We start from the raw sequence: 15,429 nt of genomic DNA, 5'->3' as shown, positions 1-15,429 counted from the left end.
CTCTCTGCAGCACCTTGACTAATACAACTACCCATTCCATCTTACCAAAAAGACAGCGAAGGTAAATAAACATTCACATACCAGATATGATAAAATTTTAGCTAAAAATGTACTTATTCTGTCTTTATCATTATAAAGTAGAATTCTGGCCAGGTGCAGTTGTCCATGTCTGTAATCCCAGCACTTTGGGAGGCCAAGCCGGGCAGATTGCTTGAGCCTGGGAGTTTGAGACCAGCCTGGGCAACATGGCAAAACCCCATCTCCACTAAAAATACAAAAATTAGCCAGGTACAGTGGCAGGTGCCTGTAGTCCCAGCTACTCAGGAGGCTGAGGTAGGAGGATAACCTGAGCCTGGGGAGGTTGAGGCTACAGTGAGCCATGATCATGCCACTGGACTCCAGTCTGGGTGACAGAGTGAGACCCTCACTTAAAAAAAATAATAAATAATAAAGTAGAATTTTGATCTGAATCCATTTGCCAAAAGAACACATAACTTTTTTTTTTTTTTTTTTTTTTTGCGACAGTCTCAGTTTGTCACCCAGGCTGAAGTGCAGTGGCATGCTCATAACTCACTGCAGCCTCCACCTCCAGGGGTCAAGGGACCCTCCCACCTCAGCCTTCTGAGTAGCTGGGATTACTAGTATGCACCACCATGCCTGGCTAATGTTTTTATTTTTTGAACAGACAGGGTCTTGCCTTGATGCCCAGACTGGTCTCGAACTCCTGATTTCAAGTGATCCTCCCGCTTTGGCCTCCCAAAGCACTGGGATAACAGGCATGAGCCACTGCACCTGGTCAGAAGCTTCATTTGTTAAAATGTACCTTGTAGAGCAGAAAAAGCACTTGATAAGATTCAACACACATTCATAAAAAAAAAAAAAAGCTCTCAACAAACCAGAAATAGAAAAGAATTTTCTCAACCTAACAAAGGACATCTATAAAAAACAAACAACCTATAGCTAACACCATATTTAATGGTGAAGGACTCAACGCCTTCCCCCTAAGATCAGGAACAAAGCAAGGATGTCCACTTCCACCACTTCTATTCAACATTGCACTAGTCAGTGTGATAAGGTGAGAAAAAGAAAAAAGAAAACTATCTTTTTTCACAGATGATGTGATTGTCTATGCAGAAAATCCCAAGAGATCTAGACAAACTACAAGGTTTAGTAAGTGAAGGTCACAAGATGAGAAGTCAATATACAAAATCAACTGTATATTACACATCATTTCTGTGGTATTCTGGCCAAAGTGTGCAACCTAAATTAATCACAAGGAAACATCATATATTTTGTACAGTAAGTGATATCTGACAAAATCACTGACCTCTACTCTTCAAAAACATCAAAGGCACAGACCCAAAGTCACAGGAGCCTTCATTCCTTCCGTTCTCCCTCCCTCCCTCCTTCCTTTTTTTTTTTTTTGAGATGCAGTTTCACTCTTATCGCCCAGGCTGGAGTGCAATGGTGTGATCTCGGTTCACTGCAACCTCTGCCTACCAGGTACAAACGATTCTCCATCTCAGCCTCCCAGGTAGCTCGGATTACAGGCCTGCGCCACCATGCCTGGCTATCTTTTTTTTTTTTTGTATTTCGTAGAGATGGGATTTCTCCATGTTAGTCAGGCTGGTCGTGAACTCCTGACCTCAGGTGATCCACCCACCCCGGCTTCCCAAAGTGCTGGGATTACAGGTGTGCGCCACCCATGCCCAGCTTCTTTCTTTCTTTCTGTGACAGCATTTTGACATTGTTACCCAGGCTGATCTCAAACTCCTGAGGTCAAGTGATCCACCCGCAGTGGCCTCCCAAAGTGCTAGGATTACAGGCATGAGCCACCACACCAGGCCTTCTTTTTATTTTTTAATAGAGATGGGGTCTCAGTATGTTGCCCAGGCTGGTCCCTAACTCTTGGGCTCAAGTGATCCTCTTACCTTGGCTTCTTAAAGTTCTGGGATTACAGGCATGAGCCACTGTGCCTGGCCGTCACAGGAACTCTTTTTAATGAATGGAAACCAAGGAGATGTGACAAATCAACACAATGCATGATTCTGCATTTTCTTTTGCTGTAAATAACATTATCGGGGCAATGAAGAAAATGTGAAGAAAGTCTGAGATCAGATGATATAGCACTGTATCAATGTTAATTTCCTAACTTTGTAATTGCACTGTAGTCAAGTAAGAAATGTCTCAGCTTTTAGCAAATACTCACTGGAGTATTCAAGGATAAAGGGGCATCATGCACATAATTTACTCTCAGTTCAGAAAAAAAATATGTACATATCTGTTACCTTTGGGGAATATGAATGAAGACTATATGGAGGCCGAGGCAGGTAGACTGCTTGAGCTCAGGAATTTGAGACAAGCCTGGGCCACGTGGCAAAACCCCATCTCTACAAAAATACAAAAATCAGCTGGGCATGGTGGTGCAAGCCTGTAGTCCCAGCTACTTGAGGGGCTGTGGCAGGAGGATCACTTGAACCCGGGAGGCTGCAGTGAGCTGAGATCGTGCCACTGCACTCCAGCCTGGGTGACAAAGTGAGACCTGGTTTCAAAAAACAAAAGAGTAGGCCAGATACATACAGTGGCTCACATGTGTAATTCTAGCACTTTGGGAGACCATAGCAGGTGGATCACTTGACCTCAGGAGTTCAAGACCAGCCTGGGCAACATAGTGAAACCCCGTTTCTACAAAATATATTTAAAAATTAGCTGGGCGTGGTGACTCCCACTAGCTACTTGGGGGGCTGAAAAGAGAGGATCACTTGAGCCCAGGAGGCAGAGGTTGCAGTGGGCTGAGATCATCCCACTGTACTCCAACCTGAGCAACAGAGTGAGACCCCCATCTCAAATAAATAAATAAATAAACAAACAAATAAAATGAAATATATGGTTTAAAAAAGAGACAGTTTAGGCCGGGCGCGGTGGCTCAAGCCTGTAATCCCAGCACTTTGGGAGGCCGAGGCGGGTGGATCACGAGGTCAGGAGATCGAGACCATCCTGGCTAACATGGTGAAACCCCGTCTCTACTAAAAATACAAAAAACTAGCCGGGCGTAGTGGCGGGCGCCTGTAGTCCCAGCTACTCGGAGGCTGAGGCGGGAGAATGGCGTGAACCTGGGAAGCGGAGCTTGCAGTGAGCCGAGATCGCGCCACTGCACTCCAGCCTGGGCGACACAGCGAGACTCCGTCTCAAAAAAAAAAAAAAAAAAGAGACAGTTTGGTATTGGCATAAAGAAAAATACATATATCAATGGAACAGAGAAGAGAGTACAGAAATAAACCCACACATATTGTCAATTAATTCTCAACAAGGAGTCAAAATGATTCAATAAGAAAAGGGAAGTCTTTTTTTTTTTTTTAAAGTATTTTCAGTCAAAAACTGAAATGTCAGTCAGGTGCAGGCAGTGGCTCAGGCCTGTAATCCCAGTACTTTGGGAGGCTGAGGTGGGAGGATCACTTTAAGCTCAGGAGTTCAAGACCAGCCAGGCAATGTAGGGAAACCCCATCTCTACAAAAATTTTTTTTTGTTTTGAGATGGAGTCTCGTTCTGTCACCCAGGCTGGAGTGCAGTGGCACGATCTCGGCTCACTGCAAGCTCCGCCTCCCGGGTTCACACCATTCTCCTGCCTCAGCCTCCCCAGTAGCTGGGACTACAGACGCCCACCATCACGCCTGGCTAATTTTTTGTATTTTCAGTAGAGATGGGGTTTCACTGTGTTAGCCAGGATGGTCTCGATCTCCTGACCTTGTGATCTGCCCGCCTCGGCCTCCCAAAGTGCTGAGATTACAGGTGTGAGCCACCACGCCTGGCCGAATCTTTTTAAAAAATTAGCCAGGCATGGTGGCTCACACCTATAGTCTCAGCTACTCAGGAGGCTGGGGCTGGAGAATCCCTTGAGCCTGGGAAATGGAGGTTGCAGTGAGCCAAGATCATGTCACTGCACTCCAGCCTGGGCAACAGAGTGAAACTCTGTCTCAAAATAAATAAAATAAATAAGCATTGTCAACAAACACATAAAAAAGATACAGAAAAGGGCTAAGCATAGTGGCTCACACCTGTAATCCCAGCACTTTGGGAGGCCGAGGCAGATGGATCACGAGGTCAGGTCAGGAGATGGAGACCATCCTGGCTAACACGGTGAAACCCCGTCTCTACTAAAAATACAAAAAATTAGGCCAGGCGCGGTGGCTCAAGCTTGTAATCCCAGCACTTTGGGAGGCCGAGACGGGAGGATCACGAGGTCAGGAGATCGAGACCATCCTGGCTAACATGGTGAAACCCCGTCTCTACTAAAAAAAATACAAAAAACTAGCTGGGCAAGGTGGCGGGCGCCTGTAGTCCCAGCTACTTGGGAGGCTGAGGCAGGAGAATGGCATAAACCCGGGAGGCGGAGCTTGCGGTGAGCTGAGATCCGGCCACTGCATTCCAGCCTGGGCGACAAAGCAAGACTCCGTCTCAAAAAAACAAAACAAAACAAAACAAAAAATTAGCCGGGCGTGGTGGCGGGCACCTGTAGTCCCAGCTACTCGGGAGGCTGAGGCAGGAGAATGGCGTGAACCCGGGAGGCGGAGCTTGCAGTGAGACAAGATTGCACCTCTGCACTCCAGCCTGGGCGACAGAGCGAGACTCCATCTCAAAAAAAAAAAAAAAAGATACAGAAAAAATAAACCTTATCCCCTGCTTTACACAATACACAAAAATTCACTTGAGATGAAACAGAGATCTAAATGGAAAATCTAAAAATAGAAAAAAATAGAAAGCTTCTAGAAGAAAACACAGGAGACAGGCAGAATAACAGCTCCTCAAAGATGTCTACATCCTAATCCCTGAATCTGGAAATGTGGCAGAAGGCACTTTGCAGATGTGATGAACTTGAAGGTGTTGAAACGCGGGAGATGCCCCTGGATTATCTGGATGGGTCAAGTGTCATCATAAGGGTCTTTATAAGAAAGGAAGGCTGGGTGTGGTGGCTCATGCCTATAATCCCAGCACTTTGGGAGGCTGGGGTGGGTGGATCGCTTGAGCCCAGGAGTTTGAGACCAGCCTGGGCAACACAGTGAAAACCTGTCTCTACAGAAAATAAGAAAAGTTAGCGAGGAGTGGTGGTGTGCACCTGTAGTCCCGGCTACTTGGGAGGCTGAGATGGGAGAATCACTTGAATCTTGGAGGCAGAAATTGCAGTGAGCTGAGATCATGCCACTGTACTCCAGCCTGGGCAACAGAAATGAAATCCTGTCTCAAAAAAAAAAAAAAAAATGAATAAAAGTAAAAGAAAGATGGGTGCAGTGGCTCACGCCTGTAATCCCAGCACTTTAGGAGGCTGAGGCGGGCAGATCAGGAGGTCAGGAGTTCGAGACCAGCCTGGCCAATATGGTGAAACCCCGTCTCTACTAAAAATACAAAAAAAAAGTTAGCAGGGCGTGGTGACAGGCACCTGTAGTCCCAGCAACTCAGGAGGCTGAGGTAGAAGAATTACTTGAACCCAGGAGGCAGAGGTTGCAGTAAGCCAAGATTGCGCCACTGTACTCACTCCAGACTGGGCGACAGAGTGAGACTCTGTCTCAAAAAAAAAAAAAAGAAAGAAAAAAAATAGAAAGCAAGAGAGTCAGAGTTGGAGAAGTGACAATGGAAATGGAAGCAGGCATTAGAGGGACAGGAGTGCTGGCTTTGATGAAGGAAGGGCCACAAGCTGAGGAGGGCAGATGGACTCTAGAAGCTGAAATAGGCAAGGAAATGGATTCTCCCCTAGAGCCTCCAGAAGGAACAGGGCTCTGCCCACACCTAGATTTTAGCCCAGTAAGAGTGATTTTAGACTTCTGACCTCTAGAACAGTCAGATAATACATTTGTGTCATTTTAAGCCACAATCCAAACTTGCTCTCCTCCCTGATGTGCAGTTTACCGCCCCGTGTCTGCCTTCTGTCTCCTCCGTACACTGGTGATCCTCCAGAGGGCAGCAATCAGGTGTAACTCACATCTGCCCCATGTCTTCCCAGGCCCAGCCCCTGGGGGAGACGGTGATGCAGGCATGAGGGGCAGAGGTCAGTATGGGATCAATCTCATAGCCCTGCTTACCTCATAGTCTTGCTCCCCAGCGCCTCCAGCTGAACTGCCTACCAGCACCTCCACGAAAGCTGAGCCATCATTCCCAATGTCCACACTGTGTATCTGTTCCTCCTTCTCCAACTGTGGGCAGAGAGAGAGGCCGCTGTCAGTGCCTGTTCTGCCCCTGGGCTCACTGTGGGACCTCAGGATGAATCTCCTTGAGATCACCATGTCCCTGTAACATCAACTCTGTGAGGGGGCACACCAGGGTTGACTGGTGCCATGTGTCCCCTCCACGCAGCACAGGGTATGGCATGGAGCAGGAATCGACAAAACAGTCACTGAATGAATGCATACGCCCCCACCCCACACATACCTGCTTCCCTGACCTCTCCAGACTCCACCACGTCAGCCTATCACACGCCACCATGGAGCTCTCCTTGGTAAGCACTTGTCAGAGTTATAACTTTATTCAAATCATCATGCAGACAAACAGCACATGTCACCCCTCACCCACAATTGCAGAGGACTCCAGGAAACCTCCCTGAGGGCAGGGGCTTTGTCCAGTCTTGCTCACCACTAGTTCCTGGGTTTGAATCCCAGCTCTGCTGCACACTAGCTGTATGACCATGCCAGTTAACCTTTTGGAGCCTCAGTTTTCTCACCTGTAAAATGGGAATGACCACCATACCTAGGATCATGCACATAAATAATGGCCACAGGGCATGGTGAAGAGTAGGCAATTAACCGCTGTCAGTCAGGAGGTATTATTAGTCAGTACTCGACAACTCGTTGTTGAAAGAAGAAAAGAGCTACCTATAGGAGGCCTCATCTCAAAGGATCTGCCATTCCTGTCTGACAGATGAAGATGCAGAAAGCCATGTGGGCATGGGAGGCAGTTAGGTTGAGGCAAGTGTCCTACCTTCCAGTTTGAGGCTCTTTTATTAGGATCCTAGAATGACACATTATTGCAACTCTCAAAGGTACCTAGGCCAGGTGCAGTGGCTCAAGCCTGTAATTCCAGTACTGTGGGAGGCCAAGGCAGTGGATCACTTGAGGCCAGCCTGGCCAACCTGGCAAAACCCTTCTCTACTAAAAATATAAAAATTAGCCGGGCATGGTGACGCATGCCTGTAGTCCCAGTTCTTCAAGAGGCTGAGGCGTGAGAATCTCTTGAACCTGGGAGGCAGAGGTTGCAGTGAGCAGAGATCGTGCCACTGCACTCCAGCCTGGTTGACAGAGCGAGACTCTGTCTCAAAAAAAAACAAAAAAACAAGGTACTTAGTCCACCACCCTACACTGCCCTCTCCTCCCACCCGTGGTGATGACAGATGCTCCAATCTGCTCTGTTGCCTCCCTGTCAGATCATCTAGACATCACCTGCACACTGCTATCAACAGGAACACCACTGTATGGGAGGAGGGAGCCTGGACTTGGGGTGAGGTAGGCCTGGGCTCAAATACAGCAATGCCATTTCCAACCTGTACAACCTTGGGTGACATAGTCAACATCTCTGTGAGGCAGTTTCCTCACGTGCAAAAAGGGAAGATGGTCATAACAACCCTCCTTCCTTGGCCAGGCACGGTGCCTCACGTCTGTATAACCAGCACTTTGGAAGGCTGAGGTGGGAGGATCACTTGAGCCGAGAGTCAAGACCAGCCTGGGCAACATAGCCAGACCTTGTCTCTACAAAAAATACAAAAATTAGCCAGGCATGGTGGCACATACCTGTGGTCCCAGCTACTCAGGAGGCTGAGGCGGGAGGATCACCTGAGCCAGGGGAGGTCAAGGCTGCAGTGAGTCGTGCTCGCATCACTGTACTCTGGGCGACAGAGTGATGAGACCTTGTCTCCAAAAAAAAACTTACCCTCTCTCCAAAGTAAGTTGAGATGACACACAGAATTAACAACTATAACCACAACTGCGGCCAACATCCGAGTGCACTCAGTGCTCCTGGTGTGCCAGACTCTTGCTAATAATACATGTATCTACTCTCCTGCAACGGCTCTGCCAGGCAGTTGCTATAATTATCTGCATCTTACACATGAGCAAACGGAGGCAGGAAGTGATTATGTAACTTCACAGCTGGTGGGTGGCAAAGCCGGACCGGAACCCAGAAAGGCTGGCGACAGTCCATGCATGCTCCTCCATCACACCACTAACGTGCTGGAGAACGAAGATGGTGCTGGAGGAAGGGCCTGCCTAAGGCTGAGGCCGGCAGACCTCCTACTGACTCCCCTGCCTCCACCGCCACTCCGAGCCCTAGGCCCTGGGCAGTGTACAGTGCTGCCTGGGCTCATGAGAAGTCCCAGTCTGGGCCGGGTGCGGTGGCTCACACCTGTAATCCCAGCACTTTGGGAGGCTGAGACAGGTGAATCGCTTGAGGTCAGGAGTTTGAGACTAGCCTGGCCAACATGGTGAAACCCCGTCTCTACTAAAAATACAAAAATTAAAATTAGCCGGGCATGGTGGTGAGCGCCTGTAATCCCAGCTACTGGGGAGGCTGAGGCAGGAGAATCACTTGAACCCGGGAGGCGGAGGTTGCAGTGAGCCGAGATTGTGCCACTGCACTCCAGCTTGGGCAATGGAGCGAGACTCTGTCTCAAAACAAAACAAAACAACAGCAAAAAAAAAAAAAACAAGAAGTCCCAGTCTGACTGCTTAGCCTCTGGCCAGGCTTTGTGACTCTTCACCAGCCACAACAGCCTCCCTTCTGTGCCAAGAACAGTCTGGCTCCTTCCCACCTCAGGGCCTCTGCACCTGCCAATCTCCCTCTCTGGACCACTTTTCTCTCAAACATACCCATAGCTGGGTAAAAGTTTGCCTTCTGTGCTTCAGGTGCCCACTCAGATGTCACTTCAGACCATAAGTAGCCTACCTCGCCCCCTACCCGGTGCCACTCTCTATCTCCCTACCCGACTTTACTTTTCTTCATGTTTACTGCCTGATGTTACACAGTTACATCTTTTTTGTTTGTATTTGTCTAGCATCTGTCTCTCCCGCTAGACTTTTTTTTTTTTTTTTTTTTTTGCAGATGGAGTCTCGCTCTGTCACCCAGGCTGGAGTGCAGTGGCCGGATCTCAGCTCACTGCAAGCTCCGCCTCCTGGGCTCACGCCATTCTCCTGCCTCAGCCTCCCGAGTAGCTGGGACTACAAGCGCCCGCCACCTCGCCCGGCTAGTTTTTTGTATTTTTTAGTAGAGACAGGGTTTCACCGTATTAGCCAGGTTGGTCTCGATCTCCTGACCTCGTGATCCGCCCGTCTCGGCCTCCCAAAGTGCTGGGATCACAGGCTTGAGCCACCGCACCCGGCCTCCTGCTAGACTTTTAAGCTCCACGAGAGCAAGGACAATGTCTGAGTTGCTCCCTCCTGTGTCCCCAAGGCCAAGAACAGTGTCTGATCCTTCCCAGCTCTGCTGATTTCCTGCTGTGTGATCCTGGAGCAAATGGTTTCATTTCACCCCGTATGCCTCAGTTTCTGAACCTGTGAAATGGGGACAGTAACAACGCCTACCTCATCAAGTTGTTGAGAACATTCAAATCCATACCAAGAATGAGAAATAACATACCAAGTGCCTGGAATACTGCCTGGCACAGAGCAAACACTATATAAATGTCAGCTGTGAATATCATTAACACAGCAGGCTTCTAGTGCATTCCCGATGGATGGAGAGACAGACACAGAAGACGCCCCCAGCGACCGTTTGCAGAAGTTACTACTCAAGAGTTACTAAGCTGTAACTCGGCTCTGTCCTCCCTTACCAGGTGGCCCTGTTGAACCCCTTCTCTGATGCTTGCTTGGGTGTCCCATCTGTCACAAGAGGATCATCATGGCTAACATTTTCAGATTCTCACCATGTGCCAAGTGCTTGGTGTATGAGTTTCCTGTTACTGTTGTACAAATTAGCAGAAACTTCGTGGCTGAAAACAACACAAATTTGGCCAGGCACAGTGGCTCACGCCTGTAATCCCAGAACTTTGGGAGACTGAGGCGGGCGAATCACCTGAGGTCGGGAGTGCGAGACCAGCCTGACCAACATGCAGAAACTCTGTCTCTATTAAAAATACAAAATTAGCCAGGCGTGGTGGCCCATGCCTGTAATCCCAGCTACTCGGGCGGCTGAGGCAGGAGAACTGCTTAAACCTGGGGGGCGGAGGTTGCAGTGAGCTGAGATCGCACCACTGTATTCCAGCCTGGGCAACAAGAGCGAAACTCCATCCCCCCCCCAAAAAAACCCCACAAATTTGTTATCTTACAGATCTGGAGGTCAAAAGTCTGAAACTGGGTCTTACAGAGCTAAAATCTAGATGCGGTAGGGCTGCGTTCCTTCCTTCCGGGAGCACTAGAGGAGAATGTGTCTCCTTGCATCTTCAGCTTCTTGAGGCCACCTGCCTTCCTTGGCTCACAATCCCTTCCTCGTCTTCAAAGCCGCTGAAAGCGCTGGCATCACTCCAGGCTCTGCTTGCATCTTCACAGCTCTGGTTCCAGCTCTCTTGCCTCCCTCTTTCCCTTATAAGGCCTCTGGGGGTTACATGAGGTCCACCGGATAACCCAGGGCACTCTCCCCATCTCAAGATCCTTAATTTAATCAAACCCACAAAGCTCCTTTGGCCATTAAAATATTTCCAGGTTCTGGGGACAAGGACGTGAACATCTTTTGAGCGCCACCGTTCTGTCCACCACACTTGGCTAAGCATGCACCGGGCATCACTGAAGCCTCAAAACCACTTTAAGTAGAAGGGTCTGTTACGACTCCAGTTTCACAGATGGGGAAACTGAGGCTCAGACAGGTTAAATCAATAGCTTACATGGCACACAAGCTAATAACTAGCAGAGTACTTCGGACCCAACTGCCTGACTGCAAAGCACTGTCCAATACCACCACTGTTCTCAACTCCTTTCCTTCCATCCCTGAGTCAAACTCAACATCTTTACCCCTCCCACAATATTAAGCATGACTCCTAAATCTGGTAGGATGGAGATGCTTGTATTTTAAATGAACGATTCCTACTGCATATATAACTATTTTTACTTTAAACATGCACAGGCACTCCCTGACATTTCTTCTTCATATATAAAAAAACTCCTGGCTAGGAGCAGTGGCTCACGCCTATAATCCCAGCACTGTGGGAGGTGGAGGTGGGAGAATCACTTGAGGCCAGGAGTTCAAGACCAGCCTGGCCAACATAGCAAAAGCCTGTCTCTACCAAAAATACAAAAAGTTAGCTGGCTGTGGTGACACACACCTCAATAGTCGCAGCTACTCAGGAGGCATGAGAATTACTTGAACCTGGGAGGTGGAGGTTGCAGTGAGTTGAGATGAGCCACTACACACCAGCCTGGGCAGGTGACAGAGTGAGACTCTGTCTCAAGAGAAAAAACAACAGGCTGGGCACGGTGGCTCACACCTGTAATCTCAGCACTTTGGGAAGCCAAGGCAGGCAGATCACTTGAGGCTGGGAGTTCGAGACCAGCATGACCAATATGGTAAAACCCTTTTTCTACTAAAAATATAAAAATTCTCCAGGCGTGGCCGGGTACGGTGGCTCACTCCTGTAATCCCAGCACTTTGGGAGGCTGAGGCGGATGGATCACCTGAGGTCAGGAGTTCGAGACCAGACTGGCCAATATGGAAAAACCTCGTCTCTATTAAAAATACAAAAAATAGCTGGACGTAGTGGTGCACACTTGTAGTCCCAGCTACTCAGGAGGCTGAGGCAGGAGAATCTCTTAAACCCAGGAGGTGGAGGTTGCAGTGAGCCGAGATTGCGCCATTGCACTCCAGCCTGGCCAACAAGTGAAACTCTGTCTCAAAAAATAAAAAAATGAAATTAAAAAAATTAGTCAGGCGTGGTGGTGTGCACCTGTAATCCCAGCTACTCAGGAGGCTGGGTGACACAGCGAGACTCTGTCTCAAAAAAAAAAAGTAAAAAAATACTTTTAAAATTCTGATAAAATGTTTATACATAGAGGCTGCAGGTGGTGCCTCATGCCTGTAATCCCAACACTTTGGGAGGCCGAGGCAGGTGGCTCACTTGAGCCAGGAGTTCAAGACCAACCTGGGCAACACGGTGAAACCCTGTCTCTACTAAAAACAGAAAAATTAGTTGGGCATGGTGGCATGTGCGTGTAGTCCCAGTTACTCGGGAGGCTGAGGCAGAAGAATCACTCGAACCTGGAAGGCAGAAGTTGCAGCGAGCCAAGATCATGCCACTGTACTCCAGCCTGGGCGACAGAGCGAGACTCCATCAAAAAAAAAAAGTGACTGGGCACAGTGGCTCACGCCTGTAATCCCAGCACTCTGGGAGGCCAAAGAGGGTGGATCATGAGGTCAGGAGTTCAAGACCACCCTGGCCAAAATGGTGAAACCCCTTCTCTACCTAAAATACAAAAATTAGCCAGGCGTGATGGCGGGCGCCTGTAATCCCAGCTACTTGGGAGAGTGAGGCAGGAGAATTGCTTGAACACAGGAAGTGGAGGTTGCAGTGAGCCGAGATTGCACCACTGCACTCCAGCCTGGGCAACAGAGCAAGACTCAATCTCGAAAAAAAAAAAAAAAGTTTATATATACATGGAAACAACCCAATAAATGTATATCAATTAATGAATGGATAAACATTGTACAATATATTTATGGAATATCATTCAGCTATTAAAAAACAATGAAGTTGTGATATATACCACAACATGGATGAACCTCAGAAACATTATGCAAAGTGTAACAAGGTTAAGTGTAAAAGACCACATATACATTTATAAGTCCAGAATAAGCAAATCCAGAGAAGCAGAAAGTAGATCAGTGGTTGCCAAGGGCAATAATGGGGAGAGAATAAGAAGTGACTGCTAATGGTTATGTGTTTCTTTTTGGAGTGATGAAAATATTCTGAATTAGAGAATGGAGATGGTTGAAGAACATTGTCAATAAGCTAAAAAAAAAAAAAAAAAAAAAAAAAAAAAAAAAAAAAAACCTGAAATGTGCACTTTATTTATTTATTTATTTATTTATTTTTGCTTTTTTTGTTGAGACAGAGTCTCGCTCTGTTGCCCAGGCTGGAGTGCAGCAGTGCGATCTCAGCTCACTGCAACCTCTGCCTTCCGGTTCAAGTGATTTTCTTGCCTCAGCCTCCCGAATAGCTGGGACTACAGGCACGCGCCACCACCCCCGGCTACTTTTTGTATTTTTAGTAGAGACGGGGTTTCATCATGTTGGCCAGGCTGGTCTCGAACCCCTGACCTCAAGCAATCCACCTGTCTCAGCCTCCCAAAGTGCTGGGATTATACAGGTGTGAGCCACCATATCCGGCTGAAATGTGCACTTTAAATGGTTAAAACAGTAAATCTTATGTGAATTTTATCTCAAAATAAGAGATGAGTGCTCAGTATATATCAGCTGTGAGGATAAGGACATAACATGACTATCATCTGTGGCCTGAGTTCGTGTGCATGCACCTTCCTCAGGGAGACACAGTTCACGGTATTAACTGTTCCTGAAAGAAACATGGCACAGGAGGGCAAAGTTCCTGAGAGATATATTGCTAAAAAATTGTTCCACATTGATGAAATGCAAACTTCTCTTTTTTTTTTTTTGAGACAGAGTCTTGCTTTGTCACCCAGGCTAGAGTACAGTGGCATGATCTCACCTCTCTGCAACCTCCATCTCCTGGGTTCAAACAATTCTCCTGCCTCAGCCTCCCGAGTAGCTGGGATTACAGGCGCCCATCGCCGCGCCTGTCTAACTTCTATATTTTTAGTAGAGACAGGGTTCCACCATCTTGGCCAGGCGGGTCTTGAACTCCTGACCTCGTGATCCACCCGCCTCAGCCTTCCAAAGTGCTGGGATTACAGGCATGAGCCACTGCGCCCGGCCATGAAATGCAATCTTATGCATCATTTAAAAGGATAAGGTAGGCCGCACACGGTGGCTGACACCTGTAATCCCAACACTTTGGGAGGCCAAGGCAGGAGGATCACTTGAGGTCAGGAAGTCAAGACCAGCCTGATAGGAAAACCTCATCTCTACCAAAAATGCAAAAATTAGCCAAGCCTGGTGGCATGTGCACCACTGCACTCCAGCCTGGGTGACAGAGCAAGATTCTGTCTCAAAATAAATGAATGAATGAATGAATGAATGAGGTAGAAATTTATGCAGTGTGCATCTCCAAAATACACTGTTACTTGAAAAACACACACAAGGGAACAGTGTATATACTATGCATTTTTTAAAATGGGATGGAGGGGGTAGGTATATATGCTTGTATGTGTACAGAATGACCCAGGAAGACCACCCAAAAAAACTGCTAATGCTGGTTGCATCAGGAGAGAAGAATGAGGGAGCAGGAGTTGGAAAGCAAGCAGGGAGGGATGGAAAGGGTGAGGGGAGATTTTCTTTTTAGCGTATACCCTTTTGCCCCTTTTGAATTTCGCACTATATGCATATGATACCATTCAGAAAGCAAATACAATAAAATCACAATGGCCAGGTTGTGGCTCTGTCTGTAATCCCTGTAATCCCAGCTATGCAGGAAGCTGTCTTCAAAAAGCTTAAAAAAAAAAAAAATTAGTTGGGTGTGGTGGTGTGCACCTATAGTCCTAGCTACTCAGGAGGCCAAGTTGGGGGATCACTTGAGATCAACAGTTCAAGACCAGCCTTGGCAACATAGTGAGACTCCATTAAAAAAAAAAAAAATCAAATATAAATAAATAAAACCATAATAGTTATCTCAATACAACAGAATACTATACAGAAATAACAATAGGCCAGGCGCAGTGGCTCATGTCTGTAATCCTAAGGATTTAAGAAGCTGAGGGAGGAGGAATGCTTAAGCCCAGGAGTTCAAGACCAGCCTAGACAATACAGTGAGATCCCATCTCTGCAAAAAATACAAAAATTAGCCTGGATGGCCGGGCGTGGTGGCTGAAGCCTGTAATCCCAGCACTTTGGGAGGCTGAGACGGGCGGATCACGAGGTCAGGAGTTCGAGACCATCCTGGCTAACACGGTGAAACCCTGTCTCTACTAAAAAATACAAAAGCTAGCCGGGCGAGGTGGCTGGCGCCTGTAATCCCAGCTATTCCGGAGGCTGAGGCAGGAGAATGGCGTAAACCCGGGAGGCGGAGCTTGCAGTGAGCTGAGATCTGGCCACTGCACTCCAGCCTGGGCGACAGAGCGAGACTCCGTCTCAAAAAAAAAAAAAAAAAAAAAAAAAATTAGCCTGGAGAAGTGGTACATGCCTGTAGTCCCAGCTATTCAGGAGGCTAAGGTGGGAGGACCGCTTGAGCCCGGGAGGTTGAGCCTGCAGTGAGCTGAGATGGTGACACTGCACTCCATCCTAGGTGACAGAGTGAGCCCCTGTCTCAAAAAAAAAAAAAAAAAAAAAAAAAAAAAA

The 15,429-nt window shown here is 47.7% G+C and overlaps 1 protein-coding gene across 2 annotated transcripts in view; it reads right to left on the bottom strand.

The window, feature by feature from the left end:
- Positions 1–15,429, bottom strand: part of XRCC1 (X-ray repair cross complementing 1) — a 36,209-nt gene that overhangs the window by 14,141 nt on the left and 6,639 nt on the right. Inside the window, exon 3 of one of the 2 annotated variants that reach the window (XM_017885883.1) lies at positions 6,075–6,185. The exons of the other annotated variant lie outside the window; for it this stretch is intronic. Coding sequence (XP_017741372.1) covers positions 6,075–6,185 — 111 coding nt within the window. The remainder of the gene's footprint in view (positions 1–6,074; positions 6,186–15,429) is intronic. 2 annotated transcript variants of the gene reach the window in all.

This window comes from Rhinopithecus bieti, unplaced genomic scaffold (genome assembly GCF_001698545.2).
Source record: "Rhinopithecus bieti isolate Rb0 unplaced genomic scaffold, ASM169854v2 scaffold_15643, whole genome shotgun sequence".
Classification (NCBI taxonomy): Eukaryota; Metazoa; Chordata; class Mammalia; order Primates; family Cercopithecidae; genus Rhinopithecus; species Rhinopithecus bieti.
This window is presented reverse-complemented; position numbering and strand designations above follow the sequence as displayed.